Consider the following 27,690-nt stretch of genomic DNA (forward strand, 5'->3'; position numbering starts at 1 on the left):
TGTAGATGGAACTCTAACCCGAAATCGATGTCCTTGTTTGTGAAATTGCATTCCTTAATCATGAAATTGATGTCTTTATTCGCGAAATTGATTTCCCTATTCGACTCTCATCGCTAAATTGATGTCCCTATCCGCGAAGGTGACCTCCTTATCCGCTTAATCGGTAGCCTAATCCGCCAAAAAGATTTCTGAAAGGTATAGTTGATGTTGATATTGTCACCACTCAGCCTACGTGTAGGCATCTCGAATCGGTGTATGCTATTACGGCGATTGAGTGTGATGACACACCAGAGTTACCAATCTATACGGGCACCACCTCAATCGGTTTATGCGCCCGGTGTGGTATGTGGAACGCCGCCGAGGCACTTCTGTGGAATCCCTTCAAAGTCGAGCGCGCCGTCGTCCACCTCTAGTGGTGTATCAAAAGTGGAGGATATCAGTGAATTCTTGGCCTTGGCCCGGAATGATTTGAACCTAGTACGCTGCTACCCTGGACATAATACATCATACCTGTAGGTAGCCAAGGACCTTGCAGAGTCTAATACAATTGACGATAAAACTTTGCAGTGGATGCGGAATGTGAGAGGAAGCGGGGTGCGTATTTCAGCTGGAAGTGTGGTATCAACTTTTAGTATCGAGTCAGTAACTCGCATGAGACCCCTGATGAAGCCAATCATATTTTAAGGTGGACGTTCATATGTTCAGCGGTAGACCCCCCACGAAGGGAGAGAGGAAGCCTCATCATCATCGTCATGTAACAGATACCATTCATCGGCTTTGGTATCCTCGATAATTCCCTCATGCTCATCTTCGGCGAGCAAATAGATAACTCCCTATGCGTGGTCATGGGATTCAGGTGCAGCCCTCTACAACACCATCATCATCATTACTTGTCTTTGTCATCATCATCAGCACTCTAGCTGCTGCGGGCCTAGGCAACGCCTTTTCTGACCTCGCCGGTGTTTTTGCCGGCTCTCATATAGAGCATCAAGCTGAGCTGTAGCCGCCTTACTGGTGCTCTGTGCCAATAGTTAAGTGTTATCCTCAGGCGTGGTATCAAGGTGCCACAAGTATCCCTCCAAACACAGAGGAGTCGGAAGTTCAAAGTAATATTCTTCCTCTTCCTCGACTACTATCTGGATTTGGCATCAGATGGCTAAGAGCTTCGGGCAGGCCGCAGGGCTCTTCTTCGGGTGTCTTATCGGGATGGCACCCCTACTATGGTTGGACCCGCTCAAGGCTGAGCGCACTCGTTTACAGAGTGATCGGCTACTCAACAAAGCGGCTCACACTTTCGGGATCGAGTGTGGTCTCAGATAAACGGCGAGAGATATTCAATGAAACCATTGGTGAATTGTGTAAGATTCTTGGAGCTAAAAGTGGGGTGTTGATGCTGGTGGACAAGGAGAAGAATGAGCTTTTCAGCGAGACGGGTGACTCTAAGGGTGTTTTCAGGTGGACAAGAAACTCTATCGTGTCCTATCACCAAGCCTTGTTCCACTGCTAGGTCACCGATTGATGCGGATAAAGCAGGCATCATGGGATATGTCGCTGCTACTGGGCAGATGGTCAATATCGAGGATGTCTCCAAGACTGATTTTTATGACAAAACAAGGTGCTCCACCCGTTAGCGTCGATACCTCTCTTCTACACTGTCTCGATCAGGCATGATAATTATCATGGTCATGGCTTTGAGGCTGGTGCCGTTATATGCATGCCCATCTTTGACTCCTTAGGGAACGTATTAGGTGCTCTTTGCTATTTCCATCTGATGTGTAGGGTCTCTCTGTAGGGGTCGTAGAACTGGCGAAGTCTCGTCACTCTGGTAGAACATTCAGTGAGAAGGATGAAGATCTGCTAGCTGCAATGTCCTCGCATATTGCTACTTATTTACGCGGCGAGGATGCTCCTCAAGGCTTCAGAGCTGTAGGAGTATAGACACCCAGAGGCAATATCATTTAAGCCTTAGGTTTTGCATGCCTGTTCCTCCAACATGCTTGTCAAGTCTTCTCGAGTTCTCCTTTCGCAACAACAAAGGGAGGAAAGGCTCTTCGCTGATGTGATGCAAGAAGTGAAGAGGATCATGAAAGCTGGTGAGCGGCGAATGCTGGCTTCATCATGATTAGCTCTGTCTTCTTAGAGGCGGCCATGTTGATGCTCATGGACGACTCCTCCTCCCCTGATGAGCCACCAGTACTTTACACTAAGTACTGTGAAGGGATTGATATCAGCGAGACGACGCCTATTGACACGGGCATCATGGGTTATGTTGCTCGAACAGGGAAGCCATTCATTGCTGATGATGTGAGAGAAGCCGGTGATTTGTACGATCCTCAACGTCATGAGAACTACAGAGGCACTGGCAAGCCGGTCCGATCTGTCATGTGTGTAAGATTACTGTCTATTGTTCATCACTGTCCATACGGACTTTCAAGATCCCGATATTCGATACACGGAGGAGGGTTATTGGCGTAATTGAAGTTATCAATAAGAAATCACAGCGGGGCGACTTGGACTTTTTCACGGGTAGTAGATAGGATAGTGTTGAATATTGAAGTACGCTCTACCTAGAGCGAGATAAGGATATTCTCGGTAACATAGCCAATCATGTTGCATTGAATGTTGAAGGTACAGGATCTAGTTTGAGGAAGGTAAGTGCCATGCAACTAATCATTGGATAGTTGCATCGATCGTGGTCTTAGGTGCTTCGTATGGTCCGGGAACAGAGCAACACTACAGCGCAGATCGTGCGCTCTGCATCATCATCACTCAGGCCGATTCAGCTAGATCCCGACCAGTCGAGATCACAACCTAACCTAGTCGTGAAGGTGGCACGCGGCACCCAGGTAGGACGATGAACAGCAAGATCTCGTGGATTCTCAGAAGGCTGGCCGTCAACAGTGACTCATCTCTTCAGACGACATCTACCACGGAGCACAAGCCTGTCTAGAACTTGGCAGTCGTCTCACTAACGATGCCATAAGTTATGCTACATCCTTTTGTCACAATAGATTCTGACTGTCTCTCTACTTCGGTTGTCCTCTCGTGTTCAGTTATCGGCCTCGTGTTGAGCGCGTATGGTCATGCGAGTCCTACAGTATCCTTCTGAGGGCCACACCTCTTAAAGTTCTCTATAACTGGATCCCCCCTCCACAGGCTGGTAAATGCGTCAAAAAAAATCAACATTTCCGGTATACCGCTGTGTCTAGCTCCCAAACCCAAGTGCCGTAAGTTCATCGAGAGCGTTACTTCGCACTTTCACCGTGTTCATAATCTCCTCCACCTTCTGTCCAAACGAGATCGCCAATAAATGTAGCGACACGGTTTCCTCCCTTGCAGACTCTTCATAAGAAGCTATCGACGACGGACTCGCGTGCAACCCAACATCGCTTTCTCTACTGGGACTCGTATCCATATCGGAATAATAGTGACGGAATAGAACGAAGGTTAAGATCCAAACAAGAACCCCTGAAGTATGCAAGATACTTGAAATGTAACAGGCTTCAAAAATACGGACTTCCCGATTTACGACACAGATCATCAGAACCGAATATCGGACGCGTCACAGACGTATCGTGTAATCTCATAAGTTCTTGACTATTTCCCAAAAGTCTGATAATGAGTATGCGAAAGACAAAAGTAGACAGGATCAATCTGAATAGGAATGAACGAATCCTTGTCTAAATAAAAGACAACTATAGTAGAGTTGTCAAGCCTCGAGAAATCATTCTCACATCTAGAATGATATACAACGACAATGTCCGGTATGGCTACAGTGACACTCGCTCCGGGGACACTCTTTACAATGCGTATCAACATTTAGTTTACGGCTTACAGAAAAATCATCTTGAGGATCTCTGTCGGCCAAGCCGAAGACAGCCAGGATGATTGAAGCGAGGAGCAGGGAGACGAAACGCATGGATGTTAGGTGGATAACCTATCAAGAGCAGTAAGAGTTGGCCGTTGAGTTGAACACGGGATGTGCTACGCACGTGACAACTATTATAGTTGTCATAGTTGAACTATGAGCAAATCCGGTAACTCCTGTAGAGCAGAGCTGGACAGGGTGGCCTATTATGCGAGTGCATCGACTCATAGTGACGGCGTCACGATTCCTCGCGAAATGCCTGCTAAGGAATCTCTAGCAGGAATACTATTCGGTGCGAGTCGTTCCTCAGTAGGACTGGTGAACAACCCTACACTGGCATCGGCGCTAGATGATGAGTTAGTCATCAGAAGATGTTTACAACACGCTATGGAGGTTCAAACATATCCTAATGCTACCGAAAGAAAAGACCCCAGAAGTCTCCCTCAATCCGGAGTCCTTCTGCTCCATTCATATCGATCAACTCGCGTACTTCACGTTAAACGCTATCAATGAACAAGATTCCGCACAACCTTGTCTGTTATTAACCTGCCGCAAGCAGCAGTCCATAACAAAGCAAAACAAAGCAGTCCATCCCTGAACAAGAACAGCTGTGACTCATCTACCCAAGGCAAGGCCAGGCAGGGTAGAACGAGTGTCTCACTAAAGTGTATATAAATATAACAAATAGACATTGCTGTAGCTGTAGCTGTTGTTGTTGTTGTTGCTGTTGTTATTGTTGTTGTTATGGTTGTTGTTGTTGTTGTTGTTGCTGCTGCTGCTGCTGTTGTTGTTATTGGTGTTGTTGTTGTTGTTGTTGTTGTTGTTCTTGTTGTTCTTGTTGTTGTTCTCGTTGTCCCCAATTGAATTGGGGCGGTAGAAACTCCTGCTGAATTAGTCGCGGGTAGTTTGTCGAATTCATACTCCTGTGGATTGGGTTGTGCACTCCCCGCAGACTCCTGCACAAGGGCAGACTCTCGTGGACTTGCATTCTAACCGAGTATTCACTTTTCACTGAAGGTTTCATCGCGGATCTCACCGGACATGACTAGGCTGAGGTCGGCGCCTCTTGCGAGAGAGATAAGTCTCTACCTTCAAGGATCAATGTTGATGATAATGACATAAACAAAATGAATTAAAACAACTGATTTTAACCCAATGGGCCCAACTAAACTCCCAAGTCCTCGAGTGACAACGGCATGTACTAGCTGATGCCTCCTATAAGGAGAGGGTGCCCATTAGCTCATTGGACTGTCTATGCAGATCCCGCATGGTCTGTAGTACCTGGTAGTAACCAGAGGTAGCTCACACAGTGGAGCTTAGTGATATCACCTTCCTCGTCTCCTCTAATGCCTTCTGCGTCGTCTCCAACTTAATCTGCAGGGCCCGTATCTCCTCCTGCTTCTTGGCACTCATCGTCGCATGTTCTGAGACCACACCATAGGACGAGCGGGAGGTGATGATGAAGATGCTAACCCTTCTGACTGCCCTCAAGCTGATGCTGAAGCGCCTCCCCAGTACGCCTCGTCTCGGCGAGTACTGTGGTCATACTAGACAACTTAACCTCAGTCGCCTGACCGTAAGGAATAGTACTAGTGCTAGCAGTGCGCTCCTACCTCCTTTTCCCGCTCCAACCGGGAAGTCTTCCTCAACTCATTGGCTGCTCTCTCTGCCATATCCTTTGACTCTGCCTCGGCTGCTACCAGCTGCTCCCGTATAGAGCTCACTCTGAAAGTCTTCATTCAGGTATGCGGTAATAAATACGTCCAACACCAAAGCAGGAGCAACCTTTCCCATCCCATGGAGGACGGTGGTGGTTGTTACTAATGCATGCCACGATTCCAATCACACACACAAGAGTATCAATCAGTGTGGGAAAGCATGCACATGGTCAACCACATATGTTGGTGACAATGCAGTTTCACCCACTCTACGTGAAGTGGCGTAAAACTCGGTGAAAAACGCGATATTCAACCTATGCAGTAGTCGTGAAATATTTTTTCACTAGTGTTTTTCATATCACGGGTGAAACTCCAATATTAAATTTCTGGAAGGAACTGTTGGCACCTTCTTGTTGCTTTTTGTACATTTCTACCCAAATCCATGTATGAACTCGTATAATTAGCGCGGGAAATTTTCGACTCCGCTGAGGAAAGCAAACATGTTTTTCAACACTGATGATAATAAGCATAACGCATCCAAAGACGGAGTTATTCGGTCACTAACTCTAGGTCAAGAATCCACAAACCAGTGTTGGTTTTCCTCAGCTGAGTTCAGGAGTTTCTTCACTGATTCTAGGAGTTCATATAAGGAGTCAGTGCAGAAAAGCCCACAAGAATTTCCCTTTTCTTCGCAGAATTTACATATTGTCACCGTACAGTTGACCAAGTGCATATTCTCCCACACCGTCACAAAAAGAGAATCCTCCACGTACTTGTCATGAGCTGCCCGCAACTCCTTCTCTCTAGAGTCCGCTCTCTGCTCGGCTACTGACAACTTCGATTCCGCCTCCCGCAGATTGGACTCCATCTCTGATGCCCGAGTCAATAGATGCTAACATGACAAGATCAACCACGATAACCCCCAACGGTTACTACTAGCTTCTCTGCAGCGAAAGTCTCCTTAGCCTGCTCTAACTCTCGCCGGATGACTTCGCGCTTTGACCTCTCTGATGAAAGAGTGTTCTCGAATTCTGCCTCCCGACGCTTTCTGCAAGCCACAGCTTCCTCTAGGGACGCCTTCTACACAACCAGCAAGGCACAAACATCCACTCCACGACGCATGCCTATACTAGAGCATTCATTTCCCGTTGGTAATTGTCCACTGCAGCTTCCTTATCATGTAGTGCCTGCCGTTCTCGACCAAGCTCTGTCCTCAGCTGAGACATCTCCTCACCCGCTCGCCGTCTAGTGGCCGCCAACTACCAGGGCCAACCTCGCTGTCAATCGGGTCCTACCATGCCCCACCTCAGCTGACCTTTCCATCAACTCTCGATGCTTATCCGCTACTTCCCTCTCCAACTGTTCCCTCTATACAGAAACTAACTCACCCTAAGGCCCAACTCCTCACCGCATGCTTATGATCCTGCATATCTGTCTCCGCCTTCCTCATTTCTTTCCGAACTTGCTCCGTCTCCATCATCAACTCGGCACACCTATACAACAGACTCTAGAGGGCCCTGACCCCTTAACTTCTTATAGCTATCGAGTTATGAGATATATCATATACCATTAAAAAGTCCTTCTCAAGCTCTACAGAAACCCAGCTTTTCCAATCGTGCGTATGAAAAGTTACAGGGTTTCCCAGCTGTTTCATCAACACCACCCCTAGTTCATTACCGTTCATTAGAGGCTGCAAGCTCCTTCTGTAAATCTGCCATGCTATCCTTCATGTCATTAAGCTCCTTTTCATATCGTATCGAGGCTTCCGAGAGCTGAATCAAACAGCGTAATAGGTGCATATTGAGGTCTATAGAGATACTCGTTTGTCAGTAGTAGTCATTTGCCGATTCAACTGCTCCGCATGCTGCTCGCTCCTGAGCTAGAGTATGCCTCCACCACTGCACATACGGCTACATTGCATGTATTCGTTTCTCTTTGTCTGCCACGCCTCGCTCTAGAGCCTCCAACTCCTGCTGCAGTCGAGCCACCTGTGAGAGACGCCATAGGAGGACCACCTGGGCATCTACCTCACTTCAGCCTGATGAGATTCCTCCGCCCGTATCAGCTGCTCCTGTGCCACGCACGATATACAGCGACAGTTGCTAGCCACAGCGGGGGTCGGGGTGAAATCTGAAAGCCAAGTTAGTGAGCATGCACTCTACACTAGGCAGGTTAGATCAGCCGCCGAACTCTGCGTATCACCATCATCAATCTGCCTCCCTCGAAAGGGGCTTCCATCATTACTCCTGTCAAGCCTGATCGACCGTTTACTAGGGGACATATCTGCTAGGCTAGCAACGGCAGCTGGTAGTGACAACGCCATATTCTTTGATATGGTGTATGGACCACCGCTCGTGGACTTGCGGCATGCGTTGATACCTTGGGGAGAGGAAGCATCCCAGAAACGACGAGTGTTCCTCTCGAGACAAGTCGTTGACATGTGTAGCCGCTACTAGTCATTCTCTCATTCCTCTCAGTCACTTTAGTGATACCTTGCTGGATCGCAAAGGGAATCGCTAAGCAGGAGCTAGTTCATCAGCTGATCATCTCGACGATACTACAGTTGCCCGTAAGCTTCACAGTAGTGAGAGTGTGACAACCAGAATTATTAAGAGCTGAGGCTAGGACCTCCCCACCAGTCGGGCCTAGGGCGTTATGAGAGAGGTTTAAGTGACGCAAACTAACGAGAAGGGCAGGACTAGGCCAGGGGGTCTTAGTCGTACGCTACCTCCGGGAGTGCGTAAGCAGTGTAGAGGCAATAGCTTCAGCTCCAGCAGGGCTAATCTGGCATTCTTGCATAGATAGTATACTCAAATCAGGAGCCACACTGAGCGATGAGAGCAGGGACTCAAAGCCTGATGAGTAGAAGAAGAACGATGGTTGGTATAACATTGATTGAGTATAGTACATTGAGGTGAAGCCTCTCCTAGAGGGTTCCAATCCAATACGATCTCCTTCACATGCCGTAAAGCCTGGCTACTACGTATGGCATTCCCAAGGTCTATAAGACCCTCAGAGTGTATGTTATTACCAGCTAGGTTCAAGGAGTGTATCAGCATCTACAATGTCAATGAGCAAAGCACTGCCCACCTCCATCACAACAATGTCTGTCACCTTATCATTGCCTATCTGTCTGAGTGCCTCACAAAGGGCTCGGCAGCCCTTAGTCCCAATATACCTATCTGATAGGTCGATAGCTACAGAGGATATGCTGCCATCGTTGGGAGTGCCGGCAGACGACGAAACTAACTCCTCTATATATCGTCGCACTTGACTCTCGAGCATATCAAACGACTCTACTGTACTAGGCCTCGTTCTTGCTAATGTACACTGGTAGTAAAACTCGCGTTTATCAACTGCGTTAACTCCATCACTCCAAATGCCCATAAGAAACTTCAAATACAATATCATGCCAACGACTCTTTAATGGCTGATCACCTCCTCATGCTACTCCGTAGTAGACCCTGTGGTACACTAGCTACCCTCTTAGATGCCGCCGTGACCGCATCCTCATGATCCTCACTATCAGAAGAGGAAGCACTCCCATCACTGCCGGCTGGTGAATAGCCCTTCGAGCCTGGCCCCAACAGGGAGAACCCAAGAGCCATAGCATTCCTTGCACTACGACGACGTTCTGAAATACGACTATCATAACAAACACCCAACAACCCAAGTACTCGAACCTTTTTCCTGCATATCCTCCTTTACTTTGGCTATGTGTGCCATAAGCGGGTTATAGTATCTAAGGAGTAAATGTAAACGACGAAGCAACGTCGCAAATCCTGACTTCTTTTTCACTTTAGGATCCAACGAGGCGCTGAGCCAGGGAAGTAAAATAATCAAAAAAATTGCACCAGCCTGAGAAATGAATATGATAGAAACTCATCAGTAGGAACACGACAGACCTTTTTCCATTTCTTGTCAACGATAGCTGTGGCGAGCAGAGGCCCCAAGAGCTGCCCCAACAGACTAGCCAGCCAGGCCCTTTTGGCAGGGTGAGGCATGTATAGCTCAGCGACATTCAATGTGCCTATGAAAAACAATATCCTACATTGCAAAGTGTCTGACATGTAACTACCAGCTTGGGAGTAGGCGAAAAACATCTGTGCCATGATGCCTACTATACCATTGGTCATAAGAGGTCTACGACCTGATCTAATGACTAGGAACATCATCAATACTACGGGCACTGTATGGACCTGAGCTGGGAACCTCATTCTACTTTACAACCTCGTCTTCTGAGCCCACCCAGTGGTCCATAGCCGCGAATTGGAGTTTGGTCAACTTAACGCCTCTAAGAGCCATCTTTTGCCTCATCATTTCCGTCAAGCCTCTAGCTCCAGCAGTGCGGAAGGCCATACACACACCGAAGCTATTCGATAGCAGAAAAGGATCCTAAACAGTAGTAGCAACTAGAGTCCCACCAGCCAGTATCACACACTCACCCATTGCTCTTGCCTTAGTAGTATTCTCGATACTATCAGAACCCAATTCCAAGATGTATAAGCTTGGAGGTTCTTTCGAAGGAACTTGTTGTTGATAACCTCACTACTGCCTATAAGCACCTCCCATAGTAGAGGGTATTCACAGAAAAAGGCTTACCAGTTAAAGCGAGGTAGATAGCACATCCAAGGGCAATGTTAAGGCGGTCACCAGGGACGAGCTGAAAGGGTATCACAGAGGGCTGTCGATCAGACATACGTCCCATCTTGAGAAAAAAGTAAAGCTGAAGCTATCCAGTTATTGATCAACACGACCAGAACAGAACAGTACCACCATTAAGGATATACAGGCGAAATGACAGACCCGTGCAAAGCATGAGTACTCATAATATAGTAGAGTGCGTCACGAGCTATACCAATAACCAATCAACCAGCAAGATGTGAAAGGCAGGTACGGCTCTCCTAAGCATCACCCCACAAGACCGTTGAAGAGCCAACATCTCCCTTCCACGTTTCGCCAGGATCCACCACTATTTTGCCCTCCACTACAAAACCGGGAGAAATTACCTGCCTAGGTTCGGTCAAGGCATACGCACACACCAGCACCAGATGAGGTTGACCCCAGGGAGACAGAACAGGGGCACTCTCACGAGTCGTGAGTCACGACTACTGCAGCTTGTTCTAGTGTTTGAAGCTTAGCATAGTTGACAAAATGATCACCGGTAATAAGCGTTACATCGCTTTCAAAAAAGCCAATACCACTAAGTGTCGTTCCACGATCTAGGTCCGATAAATCTGCAAAGTTCAAGATGCTAAGGCAGTTATAAAAGAGCGTGTAATACCCTACATGCCATCCATGAATATGGTGGAGCCATCACAAGCTGGTGGCCCCCTCGTTGCACTTCTTCCGAGACTAAAACATCTCCTACTGTCAAAGTATGACGATCGAAATGCAGTACTGTGTCAGACAGAGACACGTAAACTTGATTAGCACAAACCTTCATCTATAAGAATATGAACAACACATATAGAACGACAACCACGATAGATACCAATTTCTGTTCAAGTTCTGTATTATACAACTGAGCTTACTGCAAATCGGATCCCTTTATTCCACGAGCGTGGTATATACTATCCTGGACACACTGTACTGGCGATCCAACCTAAATAAAAACATGCTGCGAACTGTTTATCGACTATGAAGTTAATGCCTCACTTCAGTAGCTCGACAGAAGTAGGCAACATCATGACAACACGATGCAACAAATCTACCATTAAACTGACGTTACAGACAACAGGTCATCCCTAGAGAGCACAACATTAACACCAGTGCCCTGCAGCACCCTACAAGAGCAATGCCCCTTTGCACCACCCCCCTCTCTCAACTAAACCCTAACATGGACTATGGACGGACAGCTAACCACAAGCGCCGTATGGTGTGGCCCCATAGGTCACTAATATCATAAAAAGTGAGAATGGCTTTAGAGCCATGACAATGGAATGTTATAACCGCAACAACGGAGGTGTATTCCCATAATCAATAACGATACCGCATAACGACATCTCAGAACTTTATAGGGATAGAGCCCGAGGGCCAAAAGGTATGGTCAGCCCAGAGGGTAGTTAAAAAGCTGGCCAGTGTTCCAAGATTGACCAACATCGCAACAAAATTGACAGCTCTCTCCTTATCGTGCGGAGAAAGACGCTTACAACACTGTACTAGATAGTAAACAGTGACGTACATAGAGCCTCCACATAAGCCTACTAATGACATAGAGGCCACTTGCAATACAAGTGGCATGTAGTGACCGCTCCCGGTGGTCAACAACCACACCATAAACAGGGTACACTGTAATAGTGTAGCCGAAATAAGTACTATCTTCATAGCCTTTTGAACCGCAGAGTCCTTCGAGAGCCAACGGACAACAGGCAGGGTCAACGACCTCGAGATTAGTACGCCTATTTGATACACGAAGCACAGCTCCTCATACCAACTACGAGGCACTCCTGAGCTCATCGAAGCCTCACGTGCAAACTTGCCCTGTATGGTGTATTCCAACCAATAAACCAGGCCAAGAGCGATACCATCACAACTAAGAACTCTCATAACAGAAGGGAATGGCAAAGATGCTTTCACCAATAGAGTGTCTGTGATTAGGCCGGTCTTTTCATACCCTTCCTTTAAAGGAGATGCAGTTTCGTCCTTCTTGAGGGCCTCATAGCACATCGCAAAGAGAGGTTGTATAGTGGCTATGGCCAGGAAGAACGTCTGGTTAGACCAGCCAATAGGAGGGGCCCTTAGGGTAAGGTAGAAGAAGGCACCGAGGACACCGGCCCACCCCGTACCACAGGACCAATCGCCGATGAAAGTAGGGTCGAACTTTCTTATATAACAAAGCGTGAAGTTCTCCCCCAAGATCTGGGTCAAGCCAGCGAGTAACACTCCAACAACACAGAACTCGAAAGTAGGAGCGAAAGCGATCATGACAAGGCCGATGATCCGTATGATAGTGGTAACCCAGAAGCGATAGAAAAAGGGTACGTCTAGTTCGGAAACCATGGCACTTATAGGAGTAGCGAAGACTCCTAGTGCCACTGAAGCACTACCAATGATCTGAAGCACAGCAGACGGTCAAGGTATTAGCAAAATGGATTAGAATGGCCACGAAAGCAGTCAGAAACGCCGACGCGAAGTACTTACACCGAAATTCTCCATCGCATTGTATTCCTGTGCGAGGCTTTTCGAGGCGCTGATGACAGCAACAAAGGAGGCATTATTCAGTAGGCCCATTAGGATGAAGCATAGTGAGTCCGATCTATTGTTATGAGTGCGTGAAACCATTTGATCAAAGCAAGATGCGGTTGTTGCTTCACGATTACTGGGCGTCCGCGAGCACCTTTAACTTAGCGCTCGCCCAGATGCATCAGCACCGTAATTTGACAATACTCGATGCAGTTAAACCCGATGCTCGAGCGCCTCGGTACTCGAATCCTCGAGTTTCTTAAGGGTAGGAGTAGACTACCGTGAAAAGTTTCACCAACCGGGTGAATTTAGTCTCGGAGGGAAACTCTCCCTTGGTGGAGTTGCCCTACCATTGGGTAGTTTATTGATACCAGTCGGTAAAAAGTAAATATCATGGCATAGGCCTGCTTCATACATATAATGAAAACTCGAGCACGTACGATATACGCACCATAGATACGAACTTGGGGCTCTGCTACGCCCACTATACATACTATCCATGCCGCCATATCATGTATGATTTTCTTGACCCGCCATTGAGCTCATCGCGATTCCCTCAATACTCGAACTTTTTTCTCTGCTATTATCGGTGAAAGTCGGTGATTATTCCTCAACACAACTACGCTGACTCTCCATCAATAATCCTTCCGCATCATCATCTCAGCATCAGATCCTGACTGGACTAAGTGTCGTTCCATTGAGGATCCAAGTTGCTATCAGGATAAGGACATCTCGTTAACTGTAACAATGCTCTCTCACCTCTGGTCTGACGCCTCTCGCCGATGCTTCGCAACCTCGTCTGCCACTAGGATGCAGACCTTCAGAGTCTACCGCTACGACCCTCTGAAGCAAGACAAGCCACACATGCAGGTATGGGAATAGTAGTTATTGACAATATCTACCAGTGTGTTTCAGGAGTATAACATTGACTTGGCACAATGTGGTCCGATGATTTTGGATGCCCTCATTAAAATCAAGGATACTCAGGACTCCACTCTAGCATTCCGGCAAGTTTCCCCAGTGGCGTTATCTCGCCAACTGGTCTCATTCAGACGCTCTTGTCGCGAGGGCATTTGCGGATCTTGCGCTATGAATATTAATGGCAAGAATGGCCTCGCGTGCCTCCAGTACATCGAGCCCGGCGCAGCTCCTATTGATATTCAGCCGCTCCCTCACACGTGATAGGATGGTGTACGTCCCGTATGGTTTAAAGGTGTTTGCAGGTACGTCTTGAAGGACTTAGTTCCCGACTTGAGCAATTTTTATAATCAATATAAGAGTATTGAACCCTGGCTCAAACGTAGACGTGCAAAACAGCCTGGTGAAAAGGAGTACTATCAAAGCATTGAGGATAGAGAAAAGCTTGATGGCATGTACGTAGGCTCTCAGCAGGCGGCCTGAGAGGTTATCCTAGAGGCTCAGGTATGAGTGTATTCTCTGTGCTTGTTGCATGACTTCGTGTCCATCTTACTGGTGGAATCCTGAATATTATCTCGGCCCGGCGGTGCTCTTGCAGGCATACAGGTTAGGGACCTGTGGTGTCCATAACTTTCGATCGTACGCACTTAGATGGATCGCGGACTCTAGAGATGAATTCACAACGGAGCGCATGGCTTGGATCAACGACTCCATGAGACTTTATCGTTGTCACGGCATCATGAACTGCACTTCATGCTGCCCTAAAGGTGATTCATGTTTCACTAGCTCTTCGAGTCTATCTCACTGTAGGTCTGGATCCAGCTAAGGCCATTGCTAAGATGAAGGCCGAGATAGAAGCTGCTTATGAGCCTGGATGGACTAAGATAGTAGCCCAGGAATCCATAGCTAACAAGAAACGCGAGAGTGGTATGATGTATGCCTAGTAGAAAGGAGGCCGATTCCATCACGGTGCGGTAACGTGTCATTATTGATTTTTTTCTGGTGGGCATGCTGTCGCCCATCATGCTGTAAATGAATAGTTTATGATCATCTCGGTGAACATCTCAGATGAACTATTTGCTGAAGGATTAGCTATCCTATTCTTATCGGTCCGTAATAGGACGCATTGGTACTGAGCATGGATGATTGTGTTTGTAGTGAACTGACGAGCAAGTTCATCAAATGTGCCAGATACGGGTTGGGGAGGAAGGAATCGAACGCACGCGAAGAATTGGAACCACAATGGCTATAGCCTCAAAGTTTAATCCCTCTCAGTACTCACATGCTATGCGATGTATCGTAGCCCTACTGCAGAGCACGTTAGAAGAACGAGAGGAGATATACCCCTGCACTCATTGGTCGAACATTAATACATCGACCGCTATCCATATCAACGTCTTCCCTCTGATGCCAATGTGTTGCGCAAATGCCTCTAATAATTGATCAGTGAGAATACCATTATCGGTAGCACGCTAGGGCGCTGTTGTAGCAACATTACGTTTTTGTGCCACGATTTCGTCTATGGGGTCTATTGCTGCCTACAACGTCTATTTACCAGCTGGTGATATACCCATGATATCTCCTCGCTGTTGTGATTTCCCTCCTGATTTAACAAAACCATGCCTCAACCAGTAACAGGGATACTGATATGGATACTCAAATATGCACCACAATAGCGTAATACATTGAAATGGCATTATCTAGCGAGGAGAGACAAACGCACAGCCTAGCTCAGAAAATTACATAAGAATATCACAAATTACGGTATCCTTGTCGGAGTGAGTACACGCCGTTGGCAGTTTGACCATGAGCGAGCACTGTGCCACTGAATGGCTAAGGAGCCCTAGAGGAAGTCCCAAGATTGCCTGTTGCAACCGCCTCTGTATTACTCCTCTGCTGATGTGTTTCGCTGCATACTTGTATACTTCAACTCCGTAGACACTCAGAATCGAATACTTAATCGTATGTAAGGGTGCCCTCTTCCGTTTCTATCGACCCAACGTGGGCGTTCCGACCGATCTGCGCACTGTGAGCGTCGTGATGGTGGACAGGAGGACGGAGGAGATGAGCTGCTTCTATCAACGGATAAAGCATCATCATACTCATCAGAGCGATACGAAGTCGATGACTTGGCCTCAGCCTTACCTTTAGGCTTAGGCCCTAAGCCTTAAGGATTCTAGACAAGGCAGACTGAAACCGTTAGATACGAAATCGATAGATACGGCAAGATATCGGGCGCAATCCAACTAAAGATGTGCTGATAAAAGATGCAAGAATGTGCGAGATGCGTTTCGCCTCCCCGGTAGTCTCAGCACGCGTTCACTCGTCCAATGTAACGTTAAGCCTTTAAGAGCCTCACTTCGAGCTGGCTGCATATTGAGATACAGCTGCGAGCTCTGTATCAAGTACAACCAGGCTCAAGACTGAAGTTAACAAGTCACGCGTAATAAATGCCGGACCTGGGACTCGAACCCGGGAGTTCTTCCCTGACGCATGCGTGCAGTCTGAAGGTTCTAAGCGCAATGCTACAGGGGTTCTCAATGCACACATTCGCTCACTCGGTTATCTTATATGCGCTTCACCCATGCGGTATCATGCGGTCACTCGAGAGGAGTCTTGCTGAGTCGGGAGTTATGCGACATTACTTTATGGCTCGTCAGTTCACAGAATCCGGATACTTTGGGAGCGCTTTCGAGGATGGGAATCTTTGAACCGGTCGAATTGTGGATTTTTCTGGCGAGTTTACTTCGTTTGTCATCGGGTCGTAGTGGAGCATTACGAGGCGGCATGCTTCCATTATGGTGCCGTGCGATGATTATTTAGGACATTTTTGAAGCCGAGTTATTACCCTACTATTATGATTCTACCGGTCCAACCTCCGTCCATCGGTGATGCAAGTCTGTTCAAGTTCGAAACCCTGATAGATTCGCCCGCGGCCATCAAGCTCAGGACGATGACTAGCCTTCGTAGTGAGCTCAACTCACACCTTGTGAATAGACACCCACCAAGCGATGTACAGAAGTAGACTCCCTTCACCGACCATTCGCGACCATTACTGTGTATTTCCTTCAGTGCTTGTGTGGATTATATCAACGATCTATTAGCCTTAGCTGAGGTGTCCAAGACTGTCCCTTTCAAGAGGAAGTACACTATACGATGGCGATCTGGCCTCACGCCTGAAGTGGTGGTAGAGCCGAGCGAAGAAAAGACGTCCACTCAAGCCATCGGCATCGATGTCACGATGGTAGCCTCACAATGATTCACAGCTTACACGGCATGTTGTGTCCATCACCAGACGCTGTTCGTGTATGCGTGCTCTCTGCTCGAACAAGCTGCTCAACGATTCGTAGTGGACTCGAGGAGCGGTGAGATTCTCACGACGGGTCTCGATGAGGTATGTGTAAACTGAATGTCAGTCGATCATGTATGAATCCTTACAGGTTGCTAAGATATGCAGCAAGGCCTCGACGGCATTCCAGACATGTCGGGACACCCTCACTACGATGACCGCTGCCATCCCCGAGCTGGACCCTAGAGTAGGTCATTTGCATATGGGATAGGGGGTGGTATACGCATTCTAAGGTGCTTGGAGGCCTCTGCAGCTACAGTCATCTATGTGGTCAAATCTGCGCTTTTGAATTGGCTGCGAGCCGGTCGGGATCGAGGAATCTCCTCGCGAAGTTGGCCATGCAGGTTGACGCAGATGCTATACCAGTACAAAAAATGCTCAGGGGTGGGCATTCGGAGTCACCAAGGAGTCGGCGATAGTATCTGATCAGGTTCTGATGGACTTGGTCATTTGATCAACCATGTGATGGTGGTTGGTCCTATGTATCGGGCTAGGGCTAACACTCTTATGGCCTCAGCAGAGTTCGAGGTGGAACACTTCGGTGTTGCCAACGCCTGGGCTGACCGAGCAATGGCTGCAGTGAAGGAAACAGAAGCTGCCTTACACCAGGTAGGAACTTTTGTTCATGCAGGTTAGACAGCACTGGTAGTAGGTAACGGCGCCGCATATGCGGCTCACTGTTGAGACTATCATCAATAAAGTGAAGGTGGAGTGCGAGAAGATTATAAAGGAGAACAGGATGGTCTATTTCGAGCCTCCCCCTAAGGAGATGCCGTCTATAGTTCCTGTGAGCGCGATCAAGCGTACTCCGCCCGGCGTACCAGTACGGGAGCTTCTGCAGCTGTACAAGACCCCAGTCCCCTTTGCTCCTGAGGAGTTCGTACTGAATCGGAGTAACGTGTCGGTGTCCTCTTCTGGGGGCTCGGTATCGGATAAGTCGACTCAACACCTGAACACGCCCGAGACATTGCCTCAAGTGCAGATTTTTCCCAATGCGAGCTCAGCGGCCATGTATGCTGCGAATGGTAACTCTCAGAGTGGCCAGTTTAGTGGTGTGCAGACGACCCCCACCCGTTGAATTAGTCGATACCATTATCCTTGTTTTAGAGTAACGGAATTAGCACATAATGCGGACAGCAACAACAACTGCTGCATCATCATCGTTATTGAAGCCCTGTTATACTTATCGTACCAGTTTCATGCTTTTAATTTTGTTCGTATTCTAACCTGATCTCCATCGTTACTGTCGTTTCGCAGCTTCCTCCTTTATGCCCAGCCTCACCACCCGCTAACGTCACTTCAAGCTGGGCAGAAGTATCGAATTGCGAGTCCACGGTCTCTGAGGATTGGAAAATGCCTGGGAAAGATGATACGACCGACTGTTTTTTGAAAATGACAAGCAATTTTTGCAGCTGTTGTTGTGTTGATAGTTATGCAACTTTGGTTAACTCAAATACATTCAAGAATCAGAGAAAATACGAACGACATGTCTATAAAATAATGTAATATTCGTCAACCCAGCAGTGATGTACCATCACATCTTAGAGGTCTTGAAGAAGAGTTCGACAACCTCAGCTGCAGACAGCGATGTGTTGTCGGCGAGGGACGGATCAAATTTGGGCAGGACCTATGGCAACGATCGGAAGTTAGTCGTAATGATGTGATCACATCTGGAGTGAACTTCATAGCAGCTGCCAAGTCGCCTTTAAGTTTCAACTTCCCCTGCATGAATGCAGCCTGAGGCTGTAGCTCATCTTTCACGAGCGCCATGAAATTGTCATCAATAAGCGAGATAGTGCAGGCTCCATCGGCCTCCTGATAACAAAAGCGGTCGGGAGTAGTGTCGAAGCTGGACAAGAGCTTACCTTAGTTTCGTAACACTTGCCAGGAGCGTCTTTCAAATTCAGAGTCCACTTCCTAGACTTACCCACTCCCACCTTCTTGCCTTCATAAATCTCAAAAGTATAAGTAGTGTTCAGCTTCTTCACCAAGGGACTGCCGGGTTTGCTGGGATGGTCAAAGTAACTAGAAGGATATTTCAACCATAGCCGAGGTCATCTAATTTCCTCACGCTCTGATAATATCAAATATTCTGGCAGATTTCAAAGTCGAACTCGATGCTTGGGGTTGCACAGCGCTTGGTGGGGCCACGGCGTCGCCTCTTGTCTACAGCAGGGGATGGTCATTATTATAAGGTGTCTCCAGGTTTCACCTGCATTAGGCTCATTAGAGCTTCCCCAGAGCTGCTGGGGTAGGCGGCATCCTGAGAAAAGTCGGCGATGGTGTTTTGAACCTTTTCATCGAGAAGATCTTCCGGTTGATACGGCCACTTCAACGTTAGACCGCGGCTCCTGAAAGCCGATCGAACAGCATTTTCTCCACGAGAACGAACCTTTGGATCCTGACTTTGGAGAACCAACCGGCACCAGCTTCGAAGACTTCCCCACTGCCCTGATAGTGTGAGAGTTTCACAATCGCATTCTCCCCGCGCCTACCTTATAGCTCTCATGACACATCGCCACGACCAGAGGCGATACGAATTCAGGGGAAAGCTGAGCTAATAAATCTGGTGGCATTATTGTTTCGGTCATTCTCGACGCCGCCACCGGCACTATAACGTTGCACAAAATACCTACGACGGCCCTGCAGAGCCAACCCTATGGAGAGAAGTTACCGCGTTTTTTCCCTTCAATGGCCATCGTTTTCGTCATCCCCAGTATACCAGATTTAGCCATACTGTAGTTGACTTGGCCGTAGTTTCCATAAAGACCAGAAGCGCCTAAAAACCCATCCGAAAAAAGCAAGTCACGTAGAGACACACTCGAGACGTTGACTATTCTCCCATAGCCTTGCTTGAGCATGTGGGTCCATGCAGCTCTACTGCACTTATAGACACCATTCAAATGCACATCCACGACGAGCTTCCAGTCATCATCGGTCATCTTCGCCAGAGACCGATCACGCAAAATGCCTATCACGAGGTCACCTTGGTTACTGTTACTTTTTACTACCAGCATTGTTAATAAGAATGTCAATACGTCCCCATTTGTCCACGGCAGACTTAATGATCGCTTCCCCATCAGTCTGAATGAGACGCCTCCAGAACACACTGGAATTGTAGTAGTACCACAGAGTTGTAATTAGGGATTGCCTCGCCACCAGCCACGGTGATCTCCTCCACTACCTTATCAGCAGCTCTACTGGAGTGACCAGAACCATCGAATGTTCCACCAAGGTCGTTAACGACTACCTACTAGAAGCTCTAGAATCACTACTGACGCCCCTAGTACCTTGCATCCCCTTCTAGCTAGGTCCAGGGCGTACTGCCTGCCAAGGCCTCCACCTGCACCTGTGACGACAGCAACACGGCCAGAGAAGGACATGGACTTCGACATGATTTGCCACAAGAATACTGATACACTTCTGCACCCTATATACATCTATAAGAACGCAAGAGGATTTTCTAGGAGATAAACCCCATGTTCATTGAAGTAGTTGTGGAACTCAGAATCGATTCTAGCATCGTATTATATGTGTAACAAGCAGTTCTCAGTCTCGAAATAGATTTATTGAACGACCCCAAAATCTAGTTCAAGATCTTTTTCGGGTTACCCGAGTCGCCATTTATCGGCTATTTTCTCTGCTGCATTGTGATGAACGCCTTACAGAGCTACTCCACTGCGTTACAGGTGTATTTCTGTTCCCTCATAGCCCCACTAAGAAAATATGCATGTAGTCAACTACATATGTAAGTGACATTTGTGGAAAATTTGAGGAAAATCGAGGAAATTCTCATTGGTTTCTGTACACTTCTATCCGAATTCGTATGTAAACTTCTATAGTGGACTCAGCTGAGGAATATGATCATTTATTCCAACACCGACTCCGATCTGCATCGATCGGACCAGTCTTCCACCAACAAGAAGTCATACACATGGGCAGCTCCAACAGCTGCTCATCTCAAGTGATGGTGCCGCGCCTATCATCGTCGTGATATAATAAATCCATCACTCAGTTTAGACCATTGAACTTGCATGCCATACTTTTCAAGATGGGGAATATCGAGGAGATGACATATATAACGTGGGCGACGTAGTTGAGTAGAGCCGCGCAAATATGGAGGATGTGGCCATTGGTGGTTGGTTTCGTATACCTTATTCTTTTGCTGATTTCATCATGGTCATGGTTATGGTAATTCTCGGACGTTTATATCTGTTGACTTATACTATCACTTGTCGAAATACGAAATTGATTTCACCAGAACAACGGAATTGAAGTTCTTATTACCACTCCTTGTCGAAGTTGGAGTTCCTAAAGGAGTATCCTTGATTATATTCGCCTACCCGTTGATATAGACGTTACTAATTATCAAATAGGTGTAGTTTTCCTCAAGGCGTTCCACGAGAACTACACCTTTTTGTACGTACGATCCACTGTTGTGACACGTGCCATTTCTAGTGAGGGAGCGCGAGTCTCGTTCAATTCGCATGGTCAGCGCAAGATTGGACGACAGCACACAAGGTTGCGGCGTGCGTGGATGATGCCAAGCTCAGTGGATCTGCTTGGCATTTAGGTCTATGCGTTCATGGCTAGGAGTAGGTTTTAAACCACATATTCCCTATACATGGAAATGGTCACGTCGACCATAGTAAATGCTCAATGGTCACGTCGACCATAGTGTAGCTCTTGAGCTTAATCTGGAGGCTGGTAAGGAGACTTCCTATTAGACCGTTAGAACCCACTGAAACTCTTCACTTCCCTGGGCCGAGTAACTGGGCATGGGCGTCGTCTATAGGAGTGAGTGAGTGTTGATATACCTGCAAAGTTGCGGCTGGGTACTGACGCTGTTGTTTTGGAGAGTGGAGCGGTATGGCCGGGCACCGTGGGAGGTTCCGTGTAGTGGTAGACAGTCACCGTGTCATTCGGCGGCCCGTGTGCCACAGTTCGCCCTTCTCCTCAACGGTACGTCGTTCCTCCAGTATTGGAGGAGGCTTCTCTAGAGCAACATGCCGTATACCGATGTATTAGCGCGCTGTGTTTCGTTGAGTCTTATTACGACAATCTATGGGCTATTTCTCTATGACCGGAGAAAAATTTCACATGGGCAGATTCGCTCGGGTTGTAACCAGTTCTTAAGAATCAACTGCGATGGGGGTAATATGCAGGGTTAGTTTTTATTGATGTCTCCAAGCCTCGATATTGATCAATGTTTGTCGGATGGCAGCATTCATGCGAGTCCGTGTTTGTTCGCCTTCTTCAAGCCAAGAGGGATGGAGACTACTTGCACCGCTGGTAGTGGTCTCCGGAAGTTCCTCGATCGGGGAAGGCTGCATCCTGTAGGTGAGAATTCCTGTAGGGTCGCGGCGATCTTTGCTACTCCTGCAGCACAGTGTTGGAATGCATGTTTCGGTATCCTCAGCTGAGCTCGGGAGTTTCCTCACTACATTATGGAAATTACACACGAATTGAACTAGAAATTGCCAGGGACCAGCAAGGATTTTCGAAAAATTCCTCAAAATTTTCGTAGAAGTTGACCATGTGATTATTTCCCCCACATTGTTCGTCTCAGGTCGTTTAGACCGTGACACGACCGGTCTGTTGTTATTGAGCAGTGATGGAGACTGTACCAACCGTATACTGCATTCTACTATTAATAAAACATACGCAGCTCTCGTGCGGGGAGTGCTGCCAGAAGGGTTAATGAAAAAGGTGGGAGGGATAGTAGATCGGACAATACTGTTGGACCCAGGTTGTGAGTGAGGGTGTAGACTTACCAGATGGGCATGTTGATGTGACACGGCTTGAAACGATCAACGATGGTGACACTGTCCCTTTCGGACTAGTGGCGTATCCCTTGTCTTCGATCCCGACTAACGGATGTGATAAGCTTCTGGTATTACCTCGTTGTTCAAGACGTATTGACTCACAGGTTCGATGGTTCGGATTACAACTACGTGTGGAAGGAACAGAGTAGTGCGGCGAACGCTTTGTGCACTCGGTCATCCAGTGTTGCTCTTGCACAGAGAGGAAATAGGCGGTATCAAGTAAGTAGTAGTACATATATACATATATTGATATCAATATGAGGGCACGATGCATAATATCGTTATTTAATCCTATTAAAATTTAATAGTTCGTAATTACAATTAACACCCATATATTTATAATCGACGTTTGATACTATTTTTTTCATGTCATACCATGTTTATAGTAGTAGTAGTAGTAGTAGTGGTGGTGGTGGTGGTGGTAGTAGTAGTAGTAGTAGTAGTAGTGGTGGTGGTGGTGGTGGTGGTAGTAGTAGTAGTAGTGGTGGTGGTGGTGGTGGTGGTGGTAGTAGTAGTAGTAGTAGTAGTAGTAGTAGTAGTAGTGGTGGTGGTGGTAGTAGTAGTAGTAGTACTACTACTACTAGTACTACTAGTACTACTAGTAGGAGCAGGGGGATCATATCCCATTCTATCAGGTTACCCGTAAATGCTCGGCCAGAAGAGCCGCCTTTGATACCAGTGAATATCGAATGCATACTCTGACGTTTCATATCTCTCTAGGCTCGAGTGGAGAAGGAACGATATCAACGGTTTCTCAGTTTTCATAATGTCTGTTGATCATGTGCGTCTAGCACAGCTCCGCAAAAATTTGTCATCCAAGAGTGCGATAATTGCCGCACTAGGAGAGCTATCGGAGATGGCGAATGACAGCGAAACTATCAAGGACGCGGCCTTCGTCGAAGTGTGCCATCGAGCCTTCACCGTCCTCAACACGAGGTTCAGCGCGGCTGTGTACTGGCAAGCGGGCCTGGAGCTCTTCCTTAACATGCAGTTTACGTGTGGGCGGGCAGGCAAGCATCGCTCCGCTGTTTTTTCGTATCGAATTTGGGTGGCGTCGTGTTAGATGTCACTTTACCGGACTGTGACGAATGGGCTGCTCGAGCACTGGAGGAATCTGATGAGGAATCTAAAGCGAAGGCGAAGGACCGAGTTCGAGCAGCAGTTAGAAGTACTTCGGCAAGTGAGGAAAATATGCACATGTGTTGGTGACAATATTTTGAGAAATTTGTATTGGCTTTTGAGTAATGTAATGAGTAAGGAACCTCCTAAGCTCAACTGAGGAAAGTCTAAATATATTCCAACACTCGAGACACTCTGCGGCTCGTCGCTCCTTATTGATAGTAGGATGGAGTTACTCCTCCATCGAAAGTTTATGATCGCATTGAATTGATCCACTGTAGTACGCATGGTCTTGAAATAGAGTGGCTGGAAAGCTCGCCTCAGGTGGTGGTGGCCACCAGCAGCAACAGCAACTGTTGGACCTCTTGGGTATCAACTTGGATAATCTTCAAGCTGTGATGGCTGACGTGGGAGGCGACCAAGGGGCTCCTCCGGCAAGTCGAGATGGTATGTGTTGATCGGGGAGATCTACGGACACCTTGGCTTTGTTCAGCACGCAACGAATTGCGTATGGTCACGCTGGAGGAGGACGAGCTATGTGTGATGTGCCAGGAGGAGATGAAGCAGGGTTCAAAGGCTAAGGTAAGCAAGGGCGAACCGACTGGGGCCTGGGCAGTGTTGGAGGAATATATGTACGCTTTCTTTGGCTGAGTCCATAAGTTTCCCCACTAATTATGGAAGTTTACATACGAACTCGGGTAGAAGTGTACAGAAACCAATGAGAATTTCCTCAGAATTCTCACATGTAATTTACTATGTGCATTTTTTCCTACCGAGCCTGGGTGCCGAGTTGTTATCATGTCTAGGCTCCGAGTATTTGTGATGTGTTTTCGTCAGAAAATGCCAGAGTGTGGGCATGTATTTCACGACCATTGTATTATGGAGTGGCTCGAACGACACAATACTTGTCCACTATGTCGTAATGATGACCTGCAGACTGAGAAGAAGTAGGTGGACAGGTGTACTCGTTATTTTTTCATTGGGTCACCAGTAATCAGCACAAGAAACTAAAGTCGATGATTTTTGCTAGGACTGATGATACTATTTACATTTGTACACTTTCACCCGTTTCACGCGAAGTGGCGTAATACTCCGTGAAAAACGCGATACTCGCGGTGATATGCAGTTGTCGTGAAATATGTTTTTTTCATATCACGGGTGAAACTCCATTGTGTTATTTCCTCAGAGCTTTCGACGATATTGCGGAGAAGGTGCGCCTCAGTCGGAAAGCTGAACGGACCAGCGGACTGTATGCATAGGTTTTATCGATTCTCCACGTTCCTGGTATCAACCCTTTTTGTTATCGTATCGTCACTATCAAACACCCGTTTATACACCCTTCCACAAGCTTACTTGTGTTGTGATAATCTCAGCTGTGTGGGGTAGGGGGATTGGTCCCGCTATTCTACCGATACACCCTTAGCCGTGGTAATCGGTACATCAGGTCTTGAGACTGCCAGACTGCAGGGCAGAGCTACCAGTATAGTACCAGCCGTAACATATTACACCTACTATTGATCATCTGGAGTCAATCGGGATTCTACTGGCCTACCTCAGGTGGGACTAGATGCGGAGGCTCGCTTGAGTGCATCAACCGTCTCATGTGGAGGCGACGGAGCTGATCGATAATGTCAAGGATGAGGGATAATTTCGAACGTTGGAAGAATCAGTCCGCAATAGAAAAGTGGAACCGTAATCGCTGTTGCTAGTTTTCCGCATTCTGCTGAGGACCGCCGGAAAATGGTTGTCCCCTTTTGCTTTTCCTCAGTTTGGAAGAACGTAGGTCTAAATTCATCTCGTACGCGTAATCAGCGGTGGGCGTGATCAGCTCGGTGGTGTAGCGAAAGGCTGAGGACCTTGATCAGTGCAGTTGGGTGATGAATTGGCAAGATTAATAATTTCTTCAATGAGACTCTACTTGACCTGCTATTCAAAGTTTCATATAGCGGTTCAATTCAGTGGTGCATGAAGCGACTGATGCAAGTTTCGTAACTGATAATGACACTCGTACTTCGTTGGTAGTTTATGTGATGCCAAATTTTGAATTGCTAGGCTGTTTACTTCGTTGAAGCCAAGTTGCATTCAAATGGCGGCCACCAAGCGGCATCGCAACGAGTTCAGTTCTGCAGGCGCGGAAGCGCAGGGAAAATCGAACCCCAAGGCCTCTAAGAGGGAGGGGAGCAAATACGAGAGCACCATCAGTAGAATTCGCAACAAATTCCACATCGAGGTGGGCGTAACCGGGCGATCAACCGTGTGATGGGGCCGGCTCAGGTGCCCGATTCCTTCTTTACACTTTGGGAAGTCTGTAACAAGCTCAACTCGAGCGACCCTTGCGCTGCACTCGAGTGTATTGGTCTGAAGCTAGTGGGGCCTTTCCAGGAGGTTACGACTGTGACTGATATGTGTAGGCCCTTACGGAGTTGTCTTTCGCATTGTAGTTGCGTGTGAGCCTACAGGAACCGAGTGAATGATCGGAAGAGGGTCTGCATATACCCGTTATCTGGACATATCTTTTTAGCGCAGAGTGCCTGGCGGTATTTCTACGACCCACCAGAGATCATCACGATCATGGTAGACCTGCAGGATCTGGGCCACCATTGGGCATACTACATCGACAAGCCTGGCGACTCCCCAATCAGCGTAGTTGACTTGCGATGTCCTTCTCGGTCGAGTATCGTCCTCCTAATAGGTGTTGGTTGCCTCGCGTGCCAATGACTTCAAGTTCCGGGCTGCATCAGATTCTGTGTTATCCCTTGTCTATGATATGGCAAGAGATCATGAGAAGGGCGATGGAATTGTGGCTGCTATCGAATCGTAAGATGAGCTCATCATCTTGACAGTGAATGCTCTGCAACCAATAAGCTACACTTTCGCTCGCAAGGTGCAGTGTTGGAATATATGTTCGCTTTTCTCAGCTGAGTTCAGGAGTTTCTTCACTAATTCATGTACGAATTCCGGTAGAAAATTTTTATATTGTCAACAGCATATGTAGTTGGTCATCTGCATATTTTCCCACATTGTCAGGTTGTGTCACGACAAAGCCGAGTTAAAGGTGTCGACCACTGCATGGAAGAGCCGAATGAGGCGGGCACAAGGGACGACCTTCAATGGTTTGGGTGTATTGGTCCCCTATGATAAACACACTGAGGTGGTTCGAGCCATGCTGAGGGATGGGATCTTATCGTTTACATGTGTCAGGTCGGCTATCGGGAGCTTCCAGTCAGTTCTAAAGCTCTCAAAGGAATCCTGGACAAGATTCGTGATGCACCACCAGGCGAACGAGACACCTCCAAATTGGACGAGATATTCACCTGGACTAATATAGGCAACGACGAGGGTGAGCCTGGCTCATTGCGGTGACACTTACCATTTTCATTCACATTTCAGGAGATTTTGGTATGGGTCTCGAGCTCGGGCAGGACCTATTTTGCGCAGACAAGCCTGGCGTAGGTCCGGTCTTCACTAAGCCACTCACTATAATTCTCCGCAATGCATATAAGCTGCTCGAAAGGCAAGCTTTTATACCTGTTATTGAAGCACATACTCAGGTGAGGGGGCAGCACGATGAAACGCCGTACATGTTGATGCTCTATTGATGACTTGTTTCAGTGGAGAGTTTCCCAGTTCGAGAAATTAGGAGCGAAATGCTCAGGTTTGGCTCCAGGCTGTCTAGATCTGGAGAAGCACCCCTGATACAGTAGCGTACAATGTTTTGTCAGTAAAATGCAGTTCAATTCATCACCATCATATCTGGTCAGTGTTCAT

At 47.4% G+C, this 27,690-nt stretch overlaps 10 protein-coding genes across 11 annotated transcripts; 6 read left to right on the forward strand and 4 right to left on the reverse strand.

The window, feature by feature from the left end:
* Positions 1 to 800: 800 nt before the first annotated feature.
* Pmar_PMAR002277 (gaf domain protein, putative) lies at positions 801 to 2,950 on the forward strand (the record flags this gene model as incomplete). Its single annotated transcript, XM_002779833.1, has 14 exons — positions 801 to 856; positions 913 to 999; positions 1,049 to 1,106; positions 1,153 to 1,261; positions 1,317 to 1,455; positions 1,508 to 1,615; positions 1,666 to 1,748; positions 1,793 to 1,926; positions 1,970 to 2,093; positions 2,141 to 2,388; positions 2,436 to 2,526; positions 2,572 to 2,651; positions 2,703 to 2,846; positions 2,918 to 2,950. 14 exons carry the CDS (start codon positions 801 to 803, stop codon positions 2,948 to 2,950), a joined length of 1,494 nt encoding a protein of 497 aa, XP_002779879.1.
* A 2,133-nt stretch (positions 2,951 to 5,083) lies between these two features.
* Positions 5,084 to 8,811, reverse strand: Pmar_PMAR002278 (conserved hypothetical protein; the record flags this gene model as incomplete). Its single annotated transcript, XM_002779834.1, has 17 exons — positions 5,084 to 5,149; positions 5,198 to 5,292; positions 5,342 to 5,438; positions 5,482 to 5,593; positions 6,300 to 6,418; positions 6,463 to 6,606; positions 6,657 to 6,785; positions 6,832 to 6,894; positions 6,935 to 7,019; positions 7,204 to 7,298; positions 7,346 to 7,400; positions 7,441 to 7,514; positions 7,559 to 7,656; positions 8,088 to 8,206; positions 8,255 to 8,381; positions 8,435 to 8,585; positions 8,641 to 8,811. The coding sequence occupies 17 exons, from the start codon at positions 8,809 to 8,811 to the stop codon at positions 5,084 to 5,086; spliced, it is 1,800 nt and encodes a 599-aa protein (XP_002779880.1).
* A 95-nt stretch (positions 8,812 to 8,906) lies between these two features.
* On the reverse strand, positions 8,907 to 10,234 carry Pmar_PMAR002279 (hypothetical protein; the record flags this gene model as incomplete). The annotated part of the gene is made up of 8 exons (XM_002779835.1): positions 8,907 to 9,160; positions 9,210 to 9,268; positions 9,314 to 9,384; positions 9,432 to 9,556; positions 9,605 to 9,725; positions 9,775 to 9,921; positions 9,972 to 10,081; positions 10,129 to 10,234. 8 exons carry the CDS (start codon positions 10,232 to 10,234, stop codon positions 8,961 to 8,963), a joined length of 939 nt encoding a protein of 312 aa, XP_002779881.1. The 3' UTR covers positions 8,907 to 8,960.
* A 1,298-nt stretch (positions 10,235 to 11,532) lies between these two features.
* Pmar_PMAR002280 (Protein btn1, putative) lies at positions 11,533 to 12,759 on the reverse strand (the record flags this gene model as incomplete). The annotated part of the gene is made up of 2 exons (XM_002779836.1): positions 11,533 to 12,582; positions 12,670 to 12,759. 2 exons carry the CDS (start codon positions 12,757 to 12,759, stop codon positions 11,533 to 11,535), a joined length of 1,140 nt encoding a protein of 379 aa, XP_002779882.1.
* Positions 12,760 to 13,458: 699 nt separating this feature from the next.
* On the forward strand, positions 13,459 to 14,573 carry Pmar_PMAR002281 (succinate dehydrogenase, putative; the record flags this gene model as incomplete). Its single annotated transcript, XM_002779837.1, has 7 exons — positions 13,459 to 13,581; positions 13,627 to 13,718; positions 13,764 to 13,889; positions 13,935 to 14,084; positions 14,134 to 14,235; positions 14,281 to 14,396; positions 14,440 to 14,573. 7 exons carry the CDS (start codon positions 13,459 to 13,461, stop codon positions 14,571 to 14,573), a joined length of 843 nt encoding a protein of 280 aa, XP_002779883.1.
* A 1,913-nt stretch (positions 14,574 to 16,486) lies between these two features.
* Pmar_PMAR002282 (hypothetical protein) lies at positions 16,487 to 18,056 on the forward strand (the record flags this gene model as incomplete). Its single annotated transcript, XM_002779838.1, has 7 exons — positions 16,487 to 16,650; positions 16,702 to 16,873; positions 16,925 to 17,023; positions 17,070 to 17,165; positions 17,212 to 17,362; positions 17,409 to 17,587; positions 17,631 to 18,056. The coding sequence occupies 7 exons, from the start codon at positions 16,487 to 16,489 to the stop codon at positions 18,054 to 18,056; spliced, it is 1,287 nt and encodes a 428-aa protein (XP_002779884.1).
* A 456-nt stretch (positions 18,057 to 18,512) lies between these two features.
* Positions 18,513 to 20,373, reverse strand: Pmar_PMAR002283 (estradiol 17 beta-dehydrogenase, putative; the record flags this gene model as incomplete). The annotated part of the gene is made up of 12 exons (XM_002779839.1): positions 18,513 to 18,605; positions 18,647 to 18,793; positions 18,844 to 19,003; positions 19,050 to 19,144; positions 19,191 to 19,329; positions 19,371 to 19,429; positions 19,474 to 19,610; positions 19,653 to 19,757; positions 19,800 to 19,949; positions 19,990 to 20,062; positions 20,106 to 20,228; positions 20,269 to 20,373. The coding sequence occupies 12 exons, from the start codon at positions 20,371 to 20,373 to the stop codon at positions 18,513 to 18,515; spliced, it is 1,386 nt and encodes a 461-aa protein (XP_002779885.1).
* A 1,785-nt stretch (positions 20,374 to 22,158) lies between these two features.
* Pmar_PMAR002284 (Ribosomal large subunit pseudouridine synthase B, putative) lies at positions 22,159 to 23,026 on the forward strand (the record flags this gene model as incomplete). Its single annotated transcript, XM_002779840.1, has 4 exons — positions 22,159 to 22,318; positions 22,548 to 22,687; positions 22,728 to 22,857; positions 22,908 to 23,026. The coding sequence occupies 4 exons, from the start codon at positions 22,159 to 22,161 to the stop codon at positions 23,024 to 23,026; spliced, it is 549 nt and encodes a 182-aa protein (XP_002779886.1).
* Positions 23,027 to 23,559: 533 nt separating this feature from the next.
* On the forward strand, positions 23,560 to 25,264 carry Pmar_PMAR002285 (RING finger protein, putative). 2 transcript variants are annotated; one of them, XM_002779842.1, is made up of 6 exons: positions 23,560 to 23,813; positions 23,867 to 23,983; positions 24,247 to 24,369; positions 24,416 to 24,504; positions 24,760 to 24,869; positions 25,109 to 25,264. In XM_002779842.1, exons 1-6 carry the CDS (start codon positions 23,570 to 23,572, stop codon positions 25,179 to 25,181), a joined length of 756 nt encoding a protein of 251 aa, XP_002779888.1. In that variant the 5' UTR covers positions 23,560 to 23,569; the 3' UTR covers positions 25,182 to 25,264. The 2 variants fall into 2 exon arrangements, with proteins under 2 accessions (XP_002779888.1, XP_002779887.1); XM_002779841.1 differs by having other exon boundaries at positions 23,570 to 23,813; positions 23,867 to 23,971; positions 25,109 to 25,262.
* A 713-nt stretch (positions 25,265 to 25,977) lies between these two features.
* Pmar_PMAR002286 (conserved hypothetical protein) lies at positions 25,978 to 27,638 on the forward strand. The gene is made up of 8 exons (XM_002779843.1): positions 25,978 to 26,152; positions 26,197 to 26,329; positions 26,444 to 26,565; positions 26,615 to 26,739; positions 26,950 to 27,073; positions 27,124 to 27,262; positions 27,313 to 27,473; positions 27,535 to 27,638. Exons 1-8 carry the CDS (start codon positions 26,009 to 26,011, stop codon positions 27,616 to 27,618), a joined length of 1,032 nt encoding a protein of 343 aa, XP_002779889.1. The 5' UTR covers positions 25,978 to 26,008; the 3' UTR covers positions 27,619 to 27,638.
* The last annotated feature ends 52 nt before the right edge of the window (positions 27,639 to 27,690 follow it).

This window comes from Perkinsus marinus (genome assembly GCF_000006405.1).
Source record: "Perkinsus marinus ATCC 50983 genomic scaffold scf_1104296945236, whole genome shotgun sequence".
Lineage (NCBI taxonomy): Eukaryota > Perkinsozoa > Perkinsida > Perkinsidae > Perkinsus > Perkinsus marinus.

Bases quoted from the DNA above. Each gene is read 5' to 3' on its own strand.
- Pmar_PMAR002286 (XM_002779843.1), top strand. From the start codon at position 26,009: ATGGCGGCCACCAAGCGGCATCGCAACGAGTTCAGTTCTGCAGGCGCG. The intron at 26,330-26,443 runs GTAGGCCCTTAC...ATATCTTTTTAG, and splicing joins TACGACTGTGACTGATATGT to CGCAGAGTGCCTGGCGGTAT. The intron at 27,074-27,123 runs GTGGTTCGAGCC...TACATGTGTCAG, and splicing joins CCTATGATAAACACACTGAG to GTCGGCTATCGGGAGCTTCC.
- Pmar_PMAR002285 (XM_002779842.1), top strand. From the start codon at position 23,570: ATGTCTGTTGATCATGTGCGTCTAGCACAGCTCCGCAAAAATTTGTCA. The intron at 23,814-23,866 runs GCAAGCATCGCT...GCGTCGTGTTAG, and splicing joins GTTTACGTGTGGGCGGGCAG to ATGTCACTTTACCGGACTGT. The intron at 24,870-25,108 runs GTAGGTGGACAG...TTATTTCCTCAG, and splicing joins GACCTGCAGACTGAGAAGAA to AGCTTTCGACGATATTGCGG.